Below are 22706 nucleotides of genomic sequence, written 5' to 3'. Positions count from 1 at the left end.
AGAACGGCCTTGAGGTCGGCACTGTTACTCCCAGCTTTCTCTGAGGAAGACGTTGAGGGTCAGAGAGGTTGAGTGACTTGCCCAAGGTCACAGAGCTGGTGAGTGATGGAGTCAGGGTTTGAGACCAGGTCTGGCAGAGTTCTGTCTCCTCAGCACGGACTCTGTGGTGTTTCTCTTTGGTGCCTCAGGAGGGGCCACCTTCCCTGATGGGAGAGAATCCCCACCCGCCCTTTGTAGCTGTGCACTTCTTCCATTTTTTGACTTTGTTTTATGCTTTTTGCAGTGATTTTGATGTCAGATTCTGGCTGCTTTTCTGAAAGCCACCACCAGGCGTCGCTGTGGGGCAGAGGCAGCTTGGCTCCCCCCAGCCAGGGCTTTCTGCCAGTAGGAGCCAGGACTGGATTTTCTGGTTCCTTTTGCATTGCCCTCCTCTTGGCACCTTTCTGGGTTCATAATGGTTTGCTCCCCGGTCACGGGCAGGGTATGTGAGCATTAGCAGCAGAGAACAGGATTTTAATCTCAAGATGCCCTGTCAGATCGCACACCTGCTCACGGGCCTCCCCTGTGACCTTGGGCCAGTGTCTTAAGCTCTCTGGTCTTTACTTTCCCTTTTTGGTATAAAGCAGACAGCAGCATGAAGCGAAGTCCTTTATGATGTTTGGAGGAGGGGGGACCCCAAATGAAAACCACAGGGCAGATGACGATGGTGGCGAGGCTGATGAAGAGCTGCTTGTCAGGCCTGACTGCTTTGCACACATCAGCGCATTTCCTCCCCATACCAACTCTCTCGGGTAGAAACTTCAATTATCCCCATTTTCCTCATGAGGAAAGTGAGGCTCATAGATGTTTAGCAACTTCCCAAGGTTACACAGCAAGGAAGTAGTAGGAATAGGTTTCTAGTCTGGACGGTCTGGCTCCACATTCTGTCCTGAGGATGGTGGCGCGTGTGATAAGAATGGATGATAACAGCTGGCTCTTAGCGAACCCCCAATCTGTGCTGTACGTGCACCAGCTTATCCTTTTCTCACCGTAGTCCTATCGGGGAGGCACAGCGATAAGCCCCGTTTACAGAAGAGGAAACTGAGGCACAGCGGGGTCAAGCTGCTTGCTTATGTTCACCTAGTTGCTAAGTCCCCAAGGCAGGACTGAACCCAGCAAGGCCGGCTGCAGAGCCTGGAGGCTGGAGCTGGCCCTGGGCTGGGCTCTTCCCTGCGGGGGCAGCTGGGGCCTCTCCAGGGCTTGGAGTTCCCGAGGGTGATTCAGAGGAAATGGTTAGCAGCCTGACTTCCTGTGTGCACGGCCACCAGCCCGGGCTCCGCGGGGCCGCCCCTCCGCCGTGGGGGTGCTGCCTCTGCTCCTTCCGCTTGCCGGCACCCTTACCACCACACTCTCCCCCTTCCCACAGCAACAGCTGGAGGAGGAGGCTGCTAAGCCTCCCGAGCCCGAGAAGCCGGTGTCGCCACCGCCCATCGAGTCGAAGCATCGCAGCCTCGTGCAGATCATCTACGACGAGAACCGGGTACGTGTGTCCTTGTTCCCACTCCCGCTCGCCCTGTGCTGACCACCAGGGCTGCCTCGGGGGGTCTGGCGCTCTCCCCAGGCCTCAGGGTTGCCTCCCACCCGTCACCCCCTTCCGCCCCATACACAGACCCGGGTGTGTGAATGGGAGGGGGGAGGGTGGTCAGTGGAAACGCAGCCTGCTGTGGTTGCAGCCTGTTCTGCTCAGACGTGGCACTGGTGTGAACTGTGGTTGGCCTGTGGGATGCAGTGTGAAGATGTAGGCATCAGGTCTTACCAGAGCATCAGGGGCCGGCTGACCAGTGGGGGCAATAGGCAGTCACTTTGGCACTCATGCAGAAGTTCCTGTAACACAGATGGTAATATTATTGTCATTAACAGTAACAGCAAACATTACCTGACCAGCTCCTCCTTTTCATGCAGTGTGCCAACTTCTTTACATAGTGGTCCTAGTAGGGTAGGTACAGTATGTTTCCATTTAACCCATGGAGAAACTGGGGCCCAGAGAGGTTAAGTGACTTGTCCAAAGTCACACAGCTAGGAAGTTGTGGACCTGGGATTTGAACCTGTGGTCCATCAGACCCCGGAGTCTGATTTGTCAGTATTGGCCTCCACTGACATTTAGCCCTGGAAAAGGCCTGTGAGTGTTTGAACACAGGGTCTGTAGCAGGCTGTGGGGTCTCCTGTGGATCCATGGAGGGCAGCTGCTTGGCGTCTAGAGGGAGTTCGGTCTTGGGGGAGGGACTCAGGGTACCCAGAGAAGAATGTCTTCAGAGAATGAACCTCAGGGGTCTGAGCTGTCCTGAAGTGGAACCTGGTGTCTGGTGAGGTGAGTTGCCTGTCATCCCAGTCAAACCACTGAGAGCTCAGCTTTGATGATTTGCAGTTGACTCTTTTTAAAATGTGCTCAGGGCCTGTGGATATTGAGTCTTTTCCCTTTAATTTCATTCAGATGAGGAAACAGGCCCAGAGAGAGACTATTCCTTGTCTGAGGTCACATAGTCAAGTTTGACAAATGGGGGAACTTTTCTCCCTGCTTGGCTCCCTTGGTCCCCCTCTTGCCCAAGGCTCCTGGCCACCCTTCCCAGCTGTCTCTGCTGTGGGATGTGCTCCTGGCTGGTGGATCAGTGCTCAGAGTTTGACTGGGGCTGGGTACCCTTTGTCCTGGAGCCTGATGGCTGCTCTGGACCCTGGGAACATGTGGCTGGTGCCTGTGGCTATAGCTCCAGGCAGGGAACTGTTGGAGTAACAAGCTTTGGCTATACCTCTGCCTCTTGAAGCAGCAATAGATGCAGGATGAGACTGAGCCTACTGGGAGCTATGTGCTGGGCCTTGTGGGGCTGGTTACCACCCCCACACACACACCCTGGTCCCCCACCCCAAGTGACACATAGCAATGATAACAATAGGTTAGCTAAAGGGCCACATTGCTTTAGCCAGATGTCTTAGGTTCAAATCTTATCTCTACAACTTCCTCGTTTTGTGACCTTGGGCCAGCCACTTAAACTGTTCTGTGACTCATGTTCCTCACCTGCAAAATGATGATAATTACAGCACCGACCTTATATGGTGGCGTGGGGGTTAGATGAGTTCATTACGTAGTGCCTCATGCCTGGCACCAGGCAAGTGCTGGTGTGCTGTTATTGTTCAGGTGTGCTGGGCGCATCACACTCAAACCTGTTCGTTCATTCATTCATTCATTCATTCATTCAGCAGCCACGTAATTGAACGCCTGCTCTGTGCCTGCTGCTGTTCCAGACACTGGGGACACAGCAGTGACCTCGGCCCTAGCCCACTCACATTCTTTCTAGTGGGGAGACATAATCACACCCACAAGTCACCACCCGTGGGCACACTTTGATCTGAGGAATTTTGCTCTCCTTGTTCCTGATCCCCCTCCTGTCCTTTTCTTTACCTTAACCTCACTCTGCTCAGCCTCACTGGCCTTTGTCCTTCCTGGAACACCCGGGTATGCCCCTGCCTCAGGGCCTTTGCCCTGGCCGTGCCCTCTGCCTGCAGCTCCTTTTTTCCCACTGGGCTCGCTCTCTCACTCCTTTAGCTCTTTGCTCAAATGTCCCCGTTTCATGGAGGCCTGTTTTGACCCTCTATTTAATCCTGCAAAGCCTTCAACCCCTGTTTCTCCTCTTTCTGGCTTTAATTTTCCCCTTGTCCCCTTTTCCCACTGGGTGTGATTCATATTTTATTTGTTCTGTTTATTGTGGACGGAAGTTCTGTGAGGGCAAGGAGGGATCTTTGTCATTTTTCCCCCCGGCTGTGTCCCCATCACCTAGAACAGTGCCCGGCACATAGTAGGTACTCAGTAAATGTTTGTTGAACAGATGAACGGATGGCGGAGGGGAGGGGAGACTCCCCTGAGAAGCAGTCCTTGGTTTTGGGGTGTGGGGACTGGCCCCTCGCCCCAGTGGAGTCGGTGGGTCTCTGCCTGGCTGAGCCTCAGGCTGGAGGCTGGGTGGGCAGAGGCGCCCCCGCTGCCTTTGGCAGGGGCAGCCAGGACTCACCGCCTGCGGGGCATCAATAGGATTAAATTTTAATCCTCCTTCCTCCCCTGCTGGTTCCTCTGAGAGGCTGACTACAAGGGTCTGTCTCTAAATGCTGCACTGGCTGGAAAACGCAGCTTCCCCGCTGGGCAGGGCCCGCCTGGCTTTTCTGCACAGTGGACTCAGGCTCATTACCATTCGGGGCACATGGAAGAGGCGCCAGCATGCAAGGGGGAGCCAGCTGAGCCAGGATTTTCCTGCCTCCCAGGAGCTGCCTGTGTGGATGGGGCCAGGCAGGTGCACACAGAATGGCTGAGCAGGGAGCCAAGGGGCAGGGACGGACAGGCGGGCGGGGGTGGAAAAGGCTTCTTGGAAGCAGTGGGTGGGCCACTGGCCCCAGGAGGGCATTCGAGTGGGGGTCACAGCACTGGGCAAGGCTCAGAGAGGGGATAGGGGTCTCGTTTGATCTTCAAAGGGAGTGTGCATGGGCGGGAGGTGGAGGCCTGGGAGGAGCTCACACTGAGTGTGGATAAAACCAACACACACAGAACTAGTGACAGTTTGCCTGGTGCTAACACTGGAGGAATTCAGGGCAGTGGGCAGTCGAGGCAGACGTCTTAGAGGAGACAGAACTTGGACTCGGCTGTAGAAGTGGGCACTTTGGGCAACGGAAGGAGGCTGTTATGTGATGATTCATGCACATCCATGCACGTGTGTGTGCGTGTGTGTGATACGTGTGTGAGGCAGCACATGGGGGGCACACCTGAGGAGGTGTGTGCATTGACACACCACACACTTGTGGGTACGTCTGTTAGCTGTCTGACATGCGTAGATGTATGTGAGTGGCTGTGTGCCCGTGTTTGTAGATGGGCGTGAGTAGGGCACGTGTGTCTGTCTGTGCTTAATATTTCATGCATGTGTGTGTATCCATTCAGGTGCACATTTGCACTGTGCGTGCCCTGTGCACGTGCATGTGAAAGCAGTGTGTGTACGAGTTGCTTGTGTGGCACGTGTGTGTGTATGTTTATGCTTTGATAGGTGTAGCCACAGTATTTGGTCTCGAGAGTCCATGGGGCTTGTATGGACCTCTCTGTGCAGGTGACTGATATCTTTGTACCCCAGGTACAGCTGCCAGGAGGTCGGGTCACATGGACCCTGGGGCCCCCCATAGGCAGAGTGCAGTCTGTTGAGTGAGACCCCAGCCCGACCTCCCGATGCTTGGTGAGAGCCCCTGCAGCTTGAGCTCCTGGGCCTGTCTGTCCTCTGGGAGCTGGCAGGGCAGCTTTGCCTGATAGCTTCCCCAAGGCCGGGCACTGGGGGTCCCGTGGACCCTGGCTCGGAGTTGGGCTTTCATTCTCAAGGTTGTAAGAAGCTATCAGCTCCGGGTGAGAGGGTATTTCCACTTGGGTCTGAATCTGTGGCCTGCACCTGTGTCCCCTGGCTAGGCTCCTTTCCAGGGAGGTGTCTCCCCTCCATTTGAAGAGTGACAACATGCAGAACATCCTTGCTGAAGTTGGGAGTTTGGGACCTGGGGTGAGCACGGCCATTTTGCAGGGGCGGTGGTGGGGGCTGAGGCTCAGCCGGTGAAGGGACTTGCTGAGGGTCAGATCAGAGCCCACCCCAGATGTGGGCCCCCGAGGGACAGGCGTGGCTATCCAGCCCTGCCTGCCTGGGGAGGAGGGGCCCATAGGCAGGATATCCCCCCAGCTCCCCAGCCCCCCCCCCCCCCACACACACACAGCTGAACCCAGAAGCCCGGGGAGTGGGAATGAAGTGGAGCTGCCGCTCCAGCCCTGCCCATCTTGTGCTTGGCATCACCCTTTTATCTAAATGGGCAGTTGCTGCTGATCCCCACAGAGCCTCACGAATGCCCACAAACTTCTATTCATCCCTCAAAACTCAGCTTATGTATCCCTCTTGTTACCTTTCTGGAGAGAATGACTTGTGCCCTTCTTGGTGCGACCCTACAAAGCACAGGTACCTTTCTCTGCCTGAGCGTACTGACCGCTACCACTGCCCACTAGACTGGGTTTGTTGCAGGCAGGGCCCAGGTTGCGTTTATTCCTGTCTTGTCCTTGTGCTTAATTCAGAGTGAATGTTCAGGAGGTGTTTGCGGAGCTACCCTGTCCCCTCCCCACCTCATTCCTAATCCTTCACTTGGCCTGGCTCTGGAATTCTCCCATCTTCATTGCCCCATGGCTGACCCTTTCTTGCTTCAAGGTGCGGCCAGGGCAAGGGTAGTCTACAGTGACTGTCAGGGTGGTATCCCCTGGCCCTTGTCTGTCTCCCTTCTCGGAGCCTGGCTATCAGAAGGACTGTTCACATCATCTTCTGTGCCTCAGTTTCATCATCTGTAAAATGGGGCTAGTCTTGTATCTGCCTCAGTGTGTGTTTCTGTGTGCTTTAAATATTAATAGTGCATGCTGTGTGCTCAATGCTTGGCTCATGGTAGGTGCTTGGTGAAATGGCACTCATTATAATCATCATTTGCCGCCTGTTTTTCTGGCCCCCAGCCACACTCTGAGCCTGCTGGTCTCGGGGTTTCGGCTCTGCACGAAGGGGGCCGAAAGCATGGCTGTGTTCTTGGGTGGGCTGGGCCCAGGGCTCTAGGCGGAGCTAGCTCTAGGTGCCAGCTTGAGCCCACCTACATACTCCCTTTCTGTCGCTGGGGGCTGGGGGAAGGGGAGTAAGGCTGGCCCTTGGCACCCCTCCTCCCTATGTTATACCAGGAGCCTGCCTGGCCCTCGAATTCTGTTGTCAACCGTGTTCCCCAGGACTCTGGGTCACTGCCTTAGTGGATCTGGATTTGGGAATCACTGGGGAACGGTTTGATCTGATGATAACTTGCTGACCTGTCCTCTCGACCCACACCACATATTGAACGGTATCGATTTTGGCTGAGTGAGGAACACCCAGCCTTTCCTGGGTCACCGGAGGGGCTTAGGTCTCCCATGTGCGTGCTGTGGGTACCCCGATTTCTATCGCACACAGTGGCCCAGATCCGATAAAGACTCTGCTGACGCCCTTTGCACAGCTCTCTGTCCACCCTTTCCTCCAGCTGGCCTGGACACCCTCTGGGCCCCTCAGAGCAGGCCCTGGTGGTCCCAGGCGGGGCCGGTGGGGCCTGGCGGAGGCACAATGTCCGCCTTCATGGCCAGGGGCCCAGAGGTCCAGCCTGTTGAATTCTCCGCCACCGAGCCCTTTCTGCCACATGTTTCTGTTTTCCTAATAAGTCCCGGGTTGTGAGCGGGGAGGGAGGCGGGGAGGCCCCAGGGTAGCTCAGAAATAGTCACATGATTGTGAAATACAAGAATCCTAGAAAGGGTATCTCTGAGTGTGTCTATCTCGCCCTCCCTGCTCCTCTTCCACCCCCCTCGCTGGCGGCACCAGCTCTGAGGTAATCGTAGACACCCAGCCAGCTTCCAAGGCCCAGGAAGGCACCTCGGCTTGGCAGTGTGTGCTGGCTGGCAAGGAGCTGTGCCCGCACCACTGGGCCTGGGGTATCGGGTCTGGGGGCTTGGGGGGACCGGCACCAGAGAACACGGTACGTTTGTTAGAATCGAAACTCGGCTAGCTCGCCAGGGACACTGCAGGGGTGTTTAGACCCCTGTGTGTTTGTTTCCAGTTTGGGGAGGGCTTGCAGGGGGGCCCTGGCCTCCCCCCCACCCCCGGGCCGAGGATTGCGTGCCGGGTTGGGCAGCTGCCTGCTCTTCCCGGAGGCCTCTGTTTATAATCTGTTGTGTGCATGTGTGTGTGCGCGTGTGTAATTCTCCTCTTCTCCGCACCCTGCAGAAGAAGGCTGAAGCTGCACATCGGATTCTGGAAGGCCTGGGGCCCCAGGTGGAGCTGGTGAGCTGGGGACAGGGTGGGTGCTCTGGGAGGGGCGGGGGTGGCTGGAGAGGTGGGCGGCAGGTGGGCGTGGAGGGGAAGGAGGAAGTCCTCTATTTGCAAGCGCTGCCCTGTCCTCGGAGGAGGCAGGAAATACACCCTCTGATAAGAGGGCCTGGCAGATAGTGGGTAGCTGGGCCCGGCTGCACTGGGGGTGGGGTGGCAGAGCGATTCCCGCTACACTCTCAAGCCTAGCCTGTCAGGCGCCAGGAGGTTGACAGGTGGGAGTCCAACCCATGTGGCCCAGCCTAGTGTGGAAAGCCCATACCCTAGGCCAGGTGATCTGAGTTCAGCTCCTAGGTCTGCCACTTAATAGCTGTGTGACCCTGAGCAGGTCTCTTACCCTCTCTGTGCCTCAGTCTCTCATCTGTCAAATGAAAATAACATGTATCCCACTGGGATATGGTGGTGATTAACTGTGTTAGTGTTTATAAAGCACTAGATACAGGGCTTGATGGACAGCAAGTGCCGAGCGTTAGTTGTTGTCATTACTGTTACTGTTGCCAGTGTCATTTGACTGGTGGGTGGGTACATGCCATGAGTTGGCGCAGAGCTGAGGGGCAGCATATAGGGACACTGCTAGCCCGCACACGCATGCAGGATGGCTGTGAGGTCCTCATGCCCCGGACAGCTCGGGGGCGTGCGTGGGCACGCTCATGGAGAAGGGATAGTCTTACGCATTTGGAGCCTGATATTAAACTCAGCTCAACCACGTGTCTGCTGAGTGGCCTTGGGAAAGGGACTCAGTTTTCTCATCTGTGAAATGGGGAATCAGGGCTCTTTATGAGTCTTAAATGAAAATGATGCAAGTGAAGGCTCCCTTAGCACAGCACGTGGCCCATAGTAAGCACTCAGCCGGCGTGAACTCGTGGGAGGGTTGAGTTGTTTGCCCCCAGAGCTTTCCCTGCAGTGACAGCTGCTCCTCAGCCTGGGGTCTGTCTGCTTGGGCCACTGAGGAACAGGGAGCATCTGGCCTTTCTTGGCCCCCAGAGGGAGAGCCAGGAAGGTGGTGGTGGGGGGCTCTTACGGCCCAGGGGCAGAGCCCAGGGCCCCTCCTGGGACCAGTGACAGGCTCCCTGCCTGGGGCATGACCTCTGGAAGGTCTAGCAGCCTCTTTTTAAATTTATTTTCTATTTTTTTAGTAGCTTTATTGAGATTTAATTCAAGTCATACAATTCACTTATTTAAAGTGTCTAATTCAATGATTTTTAAGCATATTCACAGATATGTGGCACCATCTCCTCAATCAGTTTTAGAACATTTCACCATCTCAAAAGGAACTCTATACCCTTAAACATGTGTCACCTTATCTCCCCACCACCTCGGCTCCCCACCTCTCACCACACCTTGCAGCCCGCCTGGCCCTAACCACCCACTAAGCTGCTGTCTTGTCTATGGATTTGTCTATTCTGGACATTTCGTATCAGTGGACTTACACACCATGTGGCTTTGGGTGACTGGCTTCTGTCACTCAGCATCATGTTTCTGAGGTTTCACCCACAGTGTAGCGTGTGTCAGTCTTCGTTCCTTTATGGCTGAATCATACTCCATTGTGTGGGTAGACCACGTTTTGTTTGTCCATTCACCCATTGTGGACATTAGGTTGTTTTTGTCTTTGGTCGTTATAAATAAAGTGGCTACGAACATTAACGTACAAGTTTCTTTGTGCACACATTTTCATTTCTTGTGGGTGTGTACCTAGGGCTGGAGTTACTGGGTTATGGTAACTCTGTGCTTCGCCTCTTAAAGAATTGCCAGACCATTTTCCAAAGTTGCTGCACCATTTTCTAGCCTCACAGTAGGCTGCTGCTTGCCTCAGTTTCCTCTTCTTGCCAGGGGATGGTGGGACCAGAGGTGGTACTCAACCGTTTCCAGGCCCGGAGGCTCTCCCTCTCCCTTTTCTGACCTGATCAGTCCCGGGCTTCCTGAGTGGGGTCGTCAGTGGAGGTCACTGTATGAGGGTGTGAGGACGCTGGTACGGCCAGCGTCCCTGTGAGCCGGCAGGGTTTCCTGGTCTCAGAATCTGAGCCGTCTTTTGTGGGTGGAGGGGTGAGGGGATCATCCCCTGCTTGGGGGTCCCAGAGCAGAGGCTCCCTCAAGGCTGGTGGCACAGGAGGCCAAGGTCTGGACTGTCTGCTGGGCCGTGTGGCTGTCACTGGAGTCCCCTCCAAGCCAGTAGGCGCTTGGCTCTGTGGCCTTCAGTGGGACTAGAGAGGAGCCTCACATGACGGCATTTACTGTGTGTCAGGCCTTGTGGAAGTGTCACCGTTTCTTTCCTAGAGGAGGCGCAGAGAGGGCCGTACGTTGTCCACGGTCACACAGCAAGAGACGAGGCAGGGAGTTGTGCTGAGCCCATGGGGTATCGCTGACCAGTTCTGCACAGGTCTGCCCTGTGGTCCCTGAATGGCCTGAGTGGCCAGAGGTGTGTCCAGGTGGAGGCATTTCAGAGGTGCGCCCTCTGCAGAGGCCTCTTCGTGCCACCCAGGAGTCAGAGCTCAGGCCATGGGGGCTCTGTGGTCAGAGGGCTGCACCATTGGGAATCCAGTTCTCTGCCCGGCTCTCCCAGCTGCAGCCATGGGGCTCAGCCGAGGGAGCGGCCACCTTGCCTCAGGGACAGTGATGGGCGCCCTGTGACCTGCCTGGGATGGATGCCTGGGCCTAGGACATGTGGCATCGCCCCTCCGTCCCAGCGCCCAGAGGACCGAGGCCTGGCCTGCAGGGGGCAGGGTGTGGGCAGCCGCGGCCCCTCCCCCGCTGCTCTGACTCACTGATTTCCTTCCTGTTCAGAGGTGTTATTTTAAGGCCTTGGTGTCATCAGAGGGTTGAGGGCCAGGGCTTACACTTCATTTCCTACCAGCATAGTCCACCTGGGGTTGTTGGCTCCCTGGCCACCCTGCAGGCTGGCGGAAGTCAGGCCTGAAGGGGACCCCCGACCTCCCCGCTGAGACCCAGCTCTCCTTTCTTAGGCATAACAGCCGCTGATTTCTGCCCAGGGCTCAGCAGTCGTGCACGTCCTTGCCCTTTGTGCTCCCTTTTTGCCCTCTATTTGGCTGCACCCCCATTTCCAGAGGAGGAAATAGAAGAAGGAGAGGTCGAGAGACAGGCCCGGGGCCAGCGAGGAGGGGCGCCCTGTCCTGGTTGTATTCGAGCCCTCTCAGCCGGGCTCCCCCGGGCTCTGTGGGAGGGATTTCTCTCTCTGGGTGCGCGTCCTCCTGCTGTAGCTGTGAGGGCCAAGGCCACCTCATGGCCACCATATTGGGACTCGCCTCCCAGGACAGAAGGAGGTTTTGCCTGGCCTTGTGTAGCCCCCTGCAGGTGTCAGGGAAGGGGCTTAGGGGAGATGCCCTTGGGCCCTGCCCTGGGGAGAGGGCAGGTTGGGTCCTGTGGTCATGCTGGTTGTGGGTGGTCCCCATCAGCTGGTATTATCAGGACGCTTGTGGGTGTCAGGAGGTGTGTCCAGCTCCACCCCCAGGGACAAGTTCTAGGGCGGAGCTTATGTGCCCTCGTCCCTCTTCCTGGGGCCCTGCCTGAGGCTTTAGGACTCCATGTCTCTGTCCTCCCCCTGTCCTACTTGACCCCTCACACGTTATACCTGGTTCTTCTACCTCAGTCATCCATGGCTGACCTGGAGGTTCCTGCTGCAGGTGTGGGCTTGTGAGAGAGAGGGACAGGGGAAGGGGGAGAGGGAGAGAGCACGACACAGAGACACACAGACGCATGGAGGTGGGTGCAGGCAGAGACAGGGCAAACCCTTCCCTCCAGGTCTGGAGTTGAGAGGCAGGATTCTAGTTCCAGCTCATCTCTTCAGCTATGCACAAATGTTTTCACCTCAGGGACTCGATGTTCCCATCTGTAAAGTGGGGATGATAATCGTATTCATTGGCTATTGCTATGTAACACACCAGCCCCAAATTGAGTGGCTTGAGGCACTGAATTGCTGTTTCCCACGAATGTAGGAGTCAGCTGGGCATTTCTGTTGATCTGGGCTCAGCTTGCTCATGTCCATGGTCAGCTGGGCATTGGCTGGTGGCTCTAGCTCAGCGCTGGCTGGTATGGTACCGCGGTGCTCCATGTCTCCTCCCCGCCTCCAGCAGGCCAGGCTAGGCTTGTTCTCTTGACGGGGCGGGTGGACGAGAGGAAGCAGAACTGCAGACACACTTTTCCAAGCCTCTGTGGTCATTGAGTTCGTCCCTGTCCCACTGGCCAAAGCAAAGGCGTGGGTGGATACAGGGAGGCAGGAAACACTGGGGCCATGACTCCAGTCACTGCACCCTGATGGCAGTGGTGACAATGATATGCAGGCATTTGTGCCGGGCTTGGGCTAAGGGCTTGCAAGCCCTGCCCCATCTGGGCTTCAGAGCAGCCCCTGTGAGTTTACAGATGAAAAGCAGGGGCACAGATGGCTCAGTAATTCACCCAGAGACCCAGAGCTGGAGGGGGGGAACCAGGACCTGAACCCAGGCTCTGCCCTCAGCCCCTGGCTGTGGTGCTGGCATCCAGGAGGGGCATACACAGCATCCAGACCCGTCGCAGAGCCCACAGCACCTTATTCTGTCACTGTGCTCACTTGTCGCCGAACGTATGCCTAGTTCATTCGTTTTCCAGCACTGTCCCGGGTGCTGGACGAGCCCTAATTATTGGCGGGCAGGTAGCTTTCCAATGTGTTGCCTTTATGAACAAGGCTGTCCAGGCATCCCGGTGTTTGTCGCCTGGTGGGACACAGGCCCCAGCCTTGTGGGCACCTGCAGGAGGGGCAGGGGCCAGAGGGCAGGCTCAGCTCCATTCTTGGACGGGTTTCTTCTGTGCTCTCCGCAGCATGTCACCCACATGCGTTTGCACCAGCCGTGTGCAGCCTCCCCCACGTCACCCCACAGGCTCGTCTCCCGGTCAGTAGGGAGGATATGGCCTCTCACAGTGGTATGGACACTGCAAAGTTGGGCAGTTTTCCCTGTTGGAGACCATCGCTGATCTCAGCTCCCTTGTGACGTGTGTGCTGCGCCCTGGTGCTCGGGCCAGCACTGCCCACTGCCCTGCAGAGTAGCCACGACGGCCTTGGCCGGGGTGCAGGGGACCACAGATGTGCCCAGAGGGTTATAGTCTGTTCCTGGTTGGGGCCCCATGTTCCGTTCCATGCCCACCGGCGGCTGGTTCACACACCAGTGGGCAGCTCCCTGGTGCCAGGGCCTTCGCCACTGCGGCTGAGGCTGAGGTGGCCTAGGGCTGGTCTCTGACTGCTTTCCTGTTTCTTCCTCTGCAGCCGTTGTACAACCAGCCATCTGACACCAGGCAGTATCATGAAAACATCAAAATGTGAGTATTCTCAGGCAGCCGTGCAGACGCACAGGGGGTGAGGACAGCCCCTCAGGCTTCGGAGGCCCAGGTGCTGGAGGAGGGGCAGAAGGAGGCAGTGTGGGCAAGAGTTCTGGGCCAGGGAGGGGCTGGGATGGGGTCAGAGCAGGTGTGCGGTGAGGAAGGGCAGAGGGAGCAGCCGCAGGAAGCTTTGGAAAACAGACCTCAGGTTGGGGAGGGCGAGCGAGGCAGCTGCTTGCACAGCCCTGGAGAGACGGAGCTGGGGGGTCGCGGGTCCTCATGCTGGGGAGCAGGAGGAAGCTGCCAGGCAGAGGAGAGCCGGCCCAGGGGCAGGTGCTGGCCCCAGGGCAAGCAGGGCCCATGGTTTGGGCCCTGATGGGAGCCTATTTGGGAGGGTCCTGCGGTCTGCACAGAGGCTGCGAGCCCAGGTGGACCAGCTGGGAGCGCTGTCTAATCCAGACCCAGAGGCTCTGGAGGTGGCCAGTCAGAGGTGTCCCAGTGGCGGGGCCTGTCCCAGATGGGTGCTGTGAGCAGAAAGACATCAGTTCAGTGCTACATGCGTGGGCCAAGCTGGCATAGTTGGGGCACCAGGACTGCACTGGGGGCTGGGGGCTTCTGTCCTCAGCCTGGGAGCAAGGCCTCAGAGGTGTGGCTGCTGGAAGGGGCTGGCTTCCTCTTGGGATGCATTAATGGGAGCGTAGCCTTCTTGGCTGGGGCACGGATGTTACCTCATGCTGTTATCCCGGAACCCAAAAGGTGAAAGGGACTGCAGACCTTGGGCTTGAAACACGTGGCCGTGAGCACTTGGCTGTTAGCTTGGAGGCTGACTCTTCAGGATCACAGTCTTTGAACTGTTCAAGGTTCCTCATGGTGAGGGTGCAGGCTTTTCCGTATGACGTCAGAGGGCAGTGCTTAGCTGGTCCAGTGGGCAGCCCAGCGCCATCAGATTGTCAGCGTCCCTGGGGTGGAATTGCAGGGTGTGCATGCAATAGTGAGCGCCCCAGCAGCCCTGCTGCGCTGGATGCGTGCACACCTCCCGATGGTTTCCACACACCTGCTGCTTCTGGACTAGTTGTCAGGGAGGTCCCTTCTGTTGTAGTTTCTGGATTCAAGTGACAGGTCCAGGCGCTGGTGACCAACTCAGCTGCCCCATGCAGCTCCCAGTGACTGATGGAACAACCTAGAAAATCCATTGTTGCCAGCGAGGTCCTTGGGCCTTTTGTCTCAGAAGGACCTGCCAAGGTTGCTTCACCTGCATCAGCCCGTGGCTAGCAGGTGTGGGAGAGGTCCCTGCACCTGGGGCCCCGGTGCAGTGTGGGATTGCTGAGGCCACTGGGGTCGGGGCTTCTGTTTGGTCTTGCAGGTGTGTTCACGGCCCAGGTACCAAATGCCTCTTGACTCAACACAGTTTATTTTCCAGTCAGGCCACCTCAGTCTTTTCTAAGCTTCCTGGGACCTGCCTTGCCCTGGGGCCACTGCTGGGGGTGGGGACCCCCAGATAGAGGATGGCAGGGGTGTGTGTGTGTGTGTCTGCGCACGCGCACGTTTTTTAGGGCCTGTTACAGCTGGTTTAGAGGCTCAGTGTGGGTGTTGTCTGAGCAGGGCTGCTGGGAGCATTCATTCATCACTCATTCATCGAACACGTTTAGTGAACAGCTACTATGTGCCAAGCCCTGTTCTGGGACCTAGGGATTTAGCTGTGAACAAAACAAAGACCCATACCCTCTTCAAGTTTTGTCTAGCAGAAGACAGAAAATAAGTGAGTTAAATAAGAAAATATCAGTTAATAAAAGTAGTATATAGTCCGTAGCTATCTTAAGCTCTTTATGCTTTGATGTACCTAGTTGTAGTTTTCCTTTTGATATCGTTTTTGATAGTAAGAGGATTGTACTGAAATTTTTACATAACTTTTACCACTGAAAATGAGTAGTATTTTAAGCTGAATAATGTGGATGCTGGAAGCTTTCAGTTGATAAAAACAGCCATAGAAATCCAAACAAAAAAGATCCATACAAAGAATATTAGCACATAAGAGACTGCTGCATCTCTGGTAAGTAGAATGAAACTACAAGCTTACTGAAATCAGTACTGTATTTCCACAGCCCATAGTCTGCGTCAGAGCATGGCTCTGGTCTGCGGAGTACATCTGGGCCCAGGAGGTGGCCACCTAGTGAGATTTGTTCTAGGTCTAAAGTCACAGGTGAATGTGTTTAACGATTAAAACAGAGATGAAGAGTTTTAAGGTTTCTTACATAATAAGTGGTCAGTTTTATGTTAGAAAAATATACGTATAACTAAATTATTTGAACTTAATGTTTCCTTAGAATTTTACTTTTTTAAAAACGGTTTTCCACCAACTAAAAGCGTGATCACGTCTGTGTGTGAAACTTCAGTGTGGACGCCATTAGATCAGTGCAGTCACTCACTTTAAAAAATGCCGTGAAGATGGTAAATGGGGTGACAGTAGAGAAAGTGAGGGGTGACTAGCCAGGCGGATCAGGGCAGGACCTGACAGTTGAGTGGACACTTGGTGGCTGAGCAGCAGTCAGCTGTGTGCACCTCCTAGGCAGCTGGGACAGGCAGTGCAAAGGCCCTGGGGCTGGTGGGATCACAGAGAAAGCCAGCCTGGCCTGAGGGGGTAGGTGAAGGGGAGGAAGCTGCCTGCCAGGGTGAGGAGCTGGGGTTTCATTATCTGTGCACACGGAGGCCAGCGACGGGGTTTCCTTCAGGAAATGGTATGACTGGATTTTCGCTTTTAAAAGCTTACACTGGTGGCCACAGGGAGAAAGGACTGAGGGTTGGAAGACCTTGGCAGAGGTCACTGCGGCCTTCCCAGCAAACACAGCAAGTAGTGGTAGCTAGCGTGGAGGCAGATGGCCCCTGACCATGTGGGAGCTGCGGGGGTGGGGTGTGGAGGGTCAGGGATGGCAGGGCCCATGGACGCCAAGGTCTGGGGCCTGGGCAGCTGTGGGGGTAGACAGTGAAGCCACTTTCTGAGATGGAAGCCGACGCTGCAGGGACAGGTTGCGGGCCACGAGCCTCTTACTCCCTGTGCCTCGGTGTCCTGGTCTGTGAGGTGGGAATAACACAGCGCTTGCCTGTATTATCATTGCCTGTATTCAGGAGTTACTGTCCCTGAGGTGCCGAGTCAGTGCCAGGCACACAGGCCTTCGGTGCTTTCTGTTCTTACTTTGTCTGCAGAGACTCGGGAGTGCCTTACTCCTTCTTACTTCATTCATTCAACGAGTGTTTACTGAGCACCTGCTGTGTGCTGGGCACTGTTCTGGGCCCTGAGGAGACAGCCGTGGGTGAGGCCTCCCCTTCCGGTGGTATAGACAGGTAATGAATACATCGGACGTGGAATCGCGGCAGCCTGGGAAGGACAAGGTCAGGCTGAGGTGACGCCGAGCGCCTGCAGACTCACCCGTGTCCCCTCGTCCCCTCGCCTCCTCTCAGGACCCCTCCCTCCTGTTGCTGTAATTGCTGCCAGGTGGGAGGTGATCCCTTCCCCAAGGACCTTGCCCTGTCACTTTAATTTCTCTGTGTCTGCTTGCCGGGGACGCAGACTTAAAGTTAATTTCACGCTTGACTTCCTGCTTCACTGGCAATTTCAGATGTGTTGATGTCACCTGGACCCACTTTGACTGCTCTCCCTCTGCCACCTGCCTCCTTGGGAGGTGTGGGGTGGCCACCGTTTGTGAGGGGAGTGGGGGGACTTGCTGTGGGATCTTAGCCCCAGGCCTCAGGAGCGGCTCAGACCTCAGCCTCGGGGAGCAGGAGAAGGGGTCGGGGGCAGCCCCGAGCAGTATAAGTGGGTGCTCCATGGAGGGAGGGGTCCCTTCTGCAGGACCTGCCCGAGCGCTCTCGGCTGAACTCACTGGCTTCATGAAGCCCACATGTGATGGGGAAAAGGTGTGGGGCTGAGGCACGGGTGACAATGACTGATCCTGTGGGTTCTGCTGTGGCCTCACTTGCCACACCCTCGCCTGGTGTTAGAGCCCAGGCGCCGGCCCTGTTCCTCCCCCCCCCCATCCCCTTGGGGTCTGGAAAGCTGCTGGTTCCCGTGTGCTCTTCTTCCCCGCTTTTCTTGTCCTGCAGCCTGATTGCTTCTCCTTGCTGCCTCCTGTGGCGGCCGGCTGATGGGAGCCATTAGCCCAGAGGGCTGTACAGATGACAAGGATGCTGGGGACCCAGGTTACTGGGTCACTCAACATCTCGGAACCTCCAAAGCAAGACGTCTTTATGGTCTTCACCTTCTTTCCTCTCTTGGGTCTCCAGTCCAGGGTCCGTCCCTTGCTAGCCCGGTGACCTTGGCAAGTCATGTCACTTTGCTTGTCAGTAAGATGGTCTTGGAGCATCTATTTAGCATGGGAAAGTGCTTGGCGCCCAGTAAGGGGACTTCAAATTATCAGTCACCCCAATCTGACAGGCTCTTCCCAAGGCACGCAGGGTCCTGCACGAGCTGCCTCCATCTGACTCTTCCCCAGCAGCCAGGGGTCTGGCTCTGCCAGAACGCCCCTCCTCACCTGCTCTGAATTCACCATCGCCCCTTTCTCACCTGGAACCCAGCACTGTCCTCATTTTCCTCTGCCTGTCCCATTCCTCTGCTTTTCCCAAGCTTCAGCTCAAACCTCCCTTCCTCCAGGAAGCCTCCCAGATTGCCACAAGTTATCCTTTTCCAGAACCGCATAGGTCCTGGGGCCAGTTTCACTCAGGGCCTGGCCAGTCTCCTGAAACCTCCACAGTTTCCATTTCCTTATTGCTCCCTCCTGGCTCACGTTTCTCCTCCCCAGTCCAGGTCAGAGGACGAGGCCTACAATCCCTCACAGGTTGTGCTTTTTACACCCCGACTTTCTCCAGGAGTCCGTAGATATCCTTTGCACCCTATAAATGCCTCCGCCAGCGAACTCATTATGTTGCTGGTTTATCAGCCCTTCCCGAGCCTTCTTGGAGATTGCATTCCTTATTTTTGCTGGACAAAAATCCCAGTAGAAAAGAAATGTCTCCAGTAAGCAAGCTATTTGCATCGCCACTACCAAAACACTTCTTGGTTCAAAATAAACACTTAAAAAAATGTTTGCTGGAAGCATGTTGAACAAGTGGATACCCCCTGCCAGATGTGGAAGGGATTGCAAACCCGGATGCAGGCCTCCAGGGGCGGGAAGGGAAGGAGAGTGGGGAGTGGTGGGGACTCTGGTGAATCGTGAGCTCGTGGCCCTTTCCGAGGGACCATGGGCCTCACTTCCCAGAGTGTGGCCAGACCACCTGATGTTTCCAGAGAAGCAGTAAGTGCAGCTTTTTGTGCACTAGCTTCTGGTTTTCAATGCTGGCAACAAATCCAGTTTTTAAAAAGCACGGTCCAAGCACAACACTGGCACGCGCTGGCTCTGGTAGGTGGACTGCACCCGTTTGCAACCTATGGACATTTGTCCCCTTTGGCAGGAAGCAGATGCCTCTGGGTGTCAGGCTTGGTAGAGGCCTTGGCAGGAAACCCGGTTCAGCCAGGGAGATGTCACGCCCTGAGTTGCCGAGGTGAACGCAGGCAGCTGCCCCACGAGCCTTTGTCCTCACCCAGCCCTTTCCAGCTCCCAGCCATAGCTCCGCTCTCTGCTTAACACCATCTGCTGAAGACCAGTGTCCCGGGGCTGCTGGGACAACCACCACAGACTGGGGGGGCCGACAACAGCAGCAGCTTCTCACGGTTCTGGGGGTCGGTGGTCGGTGATGAGGTGTGGGCAGGCTCTAGCGGACGCTCCTTCCTGCCTCTCGGCTCGCGGTGCTTGCTCTCCGTCGCGGTATTCCTTGGCGTGTGTTCACACAGCCTTCGCGTCCTTTCGTGTTGTCTTTTGTCCGTGTGCCCAACTGGGTCTGTCTCCATGGCCCAACTTCCCCTTTTTAAAAGGACGCCAGCCATCTGGGGCTAGGGCCACCCTCATGCCCTCATTCTAACTCGATGACCGCTGTGCCCAATGTGCAAATCTCAGGGCACATGCTGAGGGCCTGGGGGTCAGGACTCCAGCCTCTTTTCTGGGGGGAGGGACACATTTCAACCCATAACACACACCAAGCCCCCTGCAAGCTGCAAAGTAAATTATATTTGACTTTCATATGACATTTCAAGATGTCGTATGTATTTCCCATCCCAGCTCTGGAATCAGCTGCCCTTCTTTTTTTCACTATTTATTTTAAGATAGCTGAATTTCCAGAAGCGTTGCAAACATAGTACAGAGAGTGTGTCGTGTACCCTTCACCCAGTGCCCCCCTGAGGCAGACATCTTACACGTGCGGCATACTTCTCAAAGCCTTGAGAGTGGCCGTGGCATAATACCGTTAGCTAAACCAGTTTTCCCACGAATGTGTTTCTTGGTCCAAGATCAGATCTAGGTCCCACGCTGCACTCTGTCCTTGTGTCCCCTCAGTCTCCAGTCTGTGGCAGCTTGTCAGCCTTCCCTTGGTTTTCCTGACCCAGTCACTTTTGAAGAGTGCGAGTCAGGGATTTTGTCGAATGGCCCTTGGTTTGGGTTCGGCTGATGTTTCCTCATGAGGAGGCTGGGCTTGTGGACTTGGGGGAGACCCGCAGAGTTGAGGGAGGGGCCCTCCCCATCACACCCCTGTCCATCACACCCCGTCCCCTGTCCTGTCCGGGTCCCTCACACCCACTGACTGGTGGTGTTCGCCTTGCTCCCTCGCTCAGGATGGTGTCAGCTGTGTGTCTTCTCTGTCCCATAGCTGTCTTTCCTTCCGTCCCTGCTTTAGAGGCAAGTCGCCACGTCCCGCTACTGTCAAGGGCAGGGGAGCCCACCCAGCTCCACCTCCTGGAGGAGAAATAGGCGAGAATTTGTGGGTGTGAGTTAAACATCTGAGGGAGATGCTGTGAGGCTGTGCAAATTCCTGTTTCTGCTACAAGCTTTGCCGACTCATTGACCTTTCCTGCACAGACCTTGCCGGAGCCGATAGCTCCAATGGCGATTTTCTGTTTCCGTCCTTCCTCCTACGTTGATTAATTCGAATTCTGTAAGGAACACTCATCCCTTCTCCATCTATTTATTTATTCAACCATTTATTTATATCAGTGTGGACTCACGGATATTTGTTTTTTCCTTGGGTTGTAATCCAGCGTTATTTATTTTGCCATTCAAATTGTTCCCGCTTTGGCAGTCGGGAGCTCTTTTGGGTTGGGTCCTGTGTCCTGATCTTTTTTCTATCCAGCACTTTTTTACTTAAGGGTGTTCTGGGCACATTGTATGTATTTCCCATCCGAACTCTGGAATCAGCTGTTCCTGCAGGAGATATGGCCCCTTTTATTGGAGAGTGGTGCTGGAAAGTAAAACCTTGGTACTGCTGGGCCCTTGTTGCTTCTTGCCCTTCTCAGCTGTCCATCTTTTTTTAAATCTAAATTCTTTACTGTGTTGAAACCAACATGGCCTGGACACCCGGCCCTGCCAGCCTGGCTCATTCCCTCTCCTCCCTGCCCTCTGTCTCTCCCCCACAGTCTCCAGCCACATGGACCTTCTTCTCTGTTCCTCAAATACGTGGCGCTTGTTTCCTACCTGAGGGCCTTTGCAGTTGCAGTGCACTCTGCCTGGAGTGCCCTTCCCTCCAGACCTTTCCCCATCCGGGTCCGTCGGGTGATCTAGAGCTCATCTCTCAGAGACTTGTCTGCACCACTGAATCTAAAATAGCTTCCCCCGACCCTGTCACTGCCTACCACCCCATTTACGTTCCCACGTCCAGGATTATCTTGACTACCTTGCTTATTGTCAGGGTGACCTTCCTAAGTGACACTTCCATGAGGGCCAGGGCTTCACCTGTCTTGTGTCCCCAGAACAGTGCCTGGCACATAGTAGGTGCTCAGTATACATTTGTTGACTGACCAAGGAGATGAATGTAGGATGCGATTACTCCCATTTCTTGGATGAGGAAGTGGAGGCTGAGCGAGATCGTCTGAGATCTGGTCAGAGACTGTGTGGTGTGGTTCTGGGCTCAGCCTCTGTGACCGAGGATCGCTGTGCCTGCCCTGACCAGGACAGAGGTGGCTGCTGTAAGCAGTGCGGCCTCCAGGTGGGGAGGCCCTGACTGATGCGAGGCCAGAATGACCCTGGGAGCCATGAATCGGTGTGGCTCTTCCTTGTGGGGGCCCGGGAAGCAGACAGGGCTCTGAGCCCCACTGGGTTCATGGGGGTTCCAGCGAGGCACCACTGCCCACATGCTCACTGCGGCCTTTCCCTCCTAATTGAGAAGGAATGTGCAGGCTCGTTAGTGTTTCAGGCGTAAGCCCGGGAAGTGAAGACCCTACCTTCCTGCTGGAAGTCAGTGTGGGACCTGGGGAGCAGAGGGGGTGCAGCAGGCAGGCCCAGGGCACGCTCTCCAGCCCAGGATAGAGGTAGGGGGCTGCGCCTGGCAGCGAGGCCTTCTGAGGAGAGGGTGTCTGTCTGCCCGGGGCGTGCGGGCAGAGAGTGACTCTCCTTGGGGTCCCTTTGTCAGATTGATTCCAGGCCCTTCAGCGCCTGGGAGGTATGTGTTGGGGGATCTTTGCTTGTCCATCAGGGCTTGGGGTGCCCCCCCAACCTTTGTCTTCTTCCTCAGGTTGGGGTCCTGGGCGGCCCATGGGCCTGGTGCCTCCTAGGCTGGATGGGGTGTGGCTCCCTGTCAGCAACTTGTGAGATTTTTTTGTGGGTTAGACACTGTTGAGAATGTGAGGAAGCCGGGATGCCCCTGCCCAGAGAAGTTGATGTAGCTGCACACCCAGACCTGAGTGAGCAAGTTCAGGGGCTCAGCGGCTCCCAAGGCCTGTCTGTGACCCCACAGGCCCACGGCGCATCTGCAGCCATCTGCTCATGTTGGAGGTTGTGGGGAGGGGACCCAGAGAAAGGGCCTCAGGTGTCTGGATGGTGGGGGGGTGTCTGCCACCCCTTCTGCATCGGGGTCGCCTCTGGGTCTCCTCTCTCCCTCTGTCACCCTTTCTTCAGAGCTTGTCTTTCTCTCTTTCTGTCTGTCCCCCATCTTTCCCATTCTCATGTTCCTCTGGGTCTCGTCTCCCTCTGTCCCTCTCTGGATTCCTGTCCTCTCTTTGGATCTCATCTCATTCATCTCTCTCTCCCTCTCCCCCATTCTCTGGGTCTTCTCTCTGTCTCTCTTCCTCATCTTGGTCTCCCTGTGTCTCTGCCTCTCTCTCTGCGCCTCTCTCTGCGCCTCTCTCTCTCTCTCTCTCTCTCTCGGAACCTCTTGCATCTTCCCCAGGGAGCACCCACTGCCATCTGAGCCCCAGTGCTGGGTGTAGCCCCTTGGCCGAGTGCCCTGATGCCCAGAGGGGCCCCACCTGCTGTGTTGGCTCCCACCAGCCTGTTGCTGTTCTGCCTGTGTCACCCCCAGTGCTGCGGCAGAGGTGCCTGGAGGCCAGAGCACAGTGCTTGGTGGGCACCAGCCTGGGGGACACCATGCCAGACCCCGAAACCCCACCTGTGTGCAGCTGTAGGTGTGGGGTCTTGGTCT

At 56.0% G+C, this 22706-nt stretch overlaps 1 protein-coding gene across 24 annotated transcripts in view; it reads left to right on the top strand.

The window, feature by feature from the left end:
• NCOR2 (nuclear receptor corepressor 2) overlaps window positions 1-22706 on the top strand; it is a 184401-nt gene that overhangs the window by 67189 nt on the left and 94506 nt on the right. For all 24 annotated transcript variants that reach the window (XM_074321469.1, XM_074321471.1, XM_074321472.1 and 21 more), the window contains 3 exons: window positions 1406-1519; window positions 7809-7865; window positions 13162-13214. In XM_074321469.1, the coding sequence (XP_074177570.1) occupies window positions 1406-1519; window positions 7809-7865; window positions 13162-13214 (224 nt within the window). The remainder of the gene's footprint in view (window positions 1-1405; window positions 1520-7808; window positions 7866-13161; window positions 13215-22706) is intronic.

The sequence above is a fragment of the Rhinolophus sinicus genome, linkage group LG16 (genome assembly GCF_036562045.2).
Source record: "Rhinolophus sinicus isolate RSC01 linkage group LG16, ASM3656204v1, whole genome shotgun sequence".
Classification (NCBI taxonomy): domain Eukaryota; kingdom Metazoa; phylum Chordata; class Mammalia; order Chiroptera; family Rhinolophidae; genus Rhinolophus; species Rhinolophus sinicus.
This window is presented reverse-complemented; position numbering and strand designations above follow the sequence as displayed.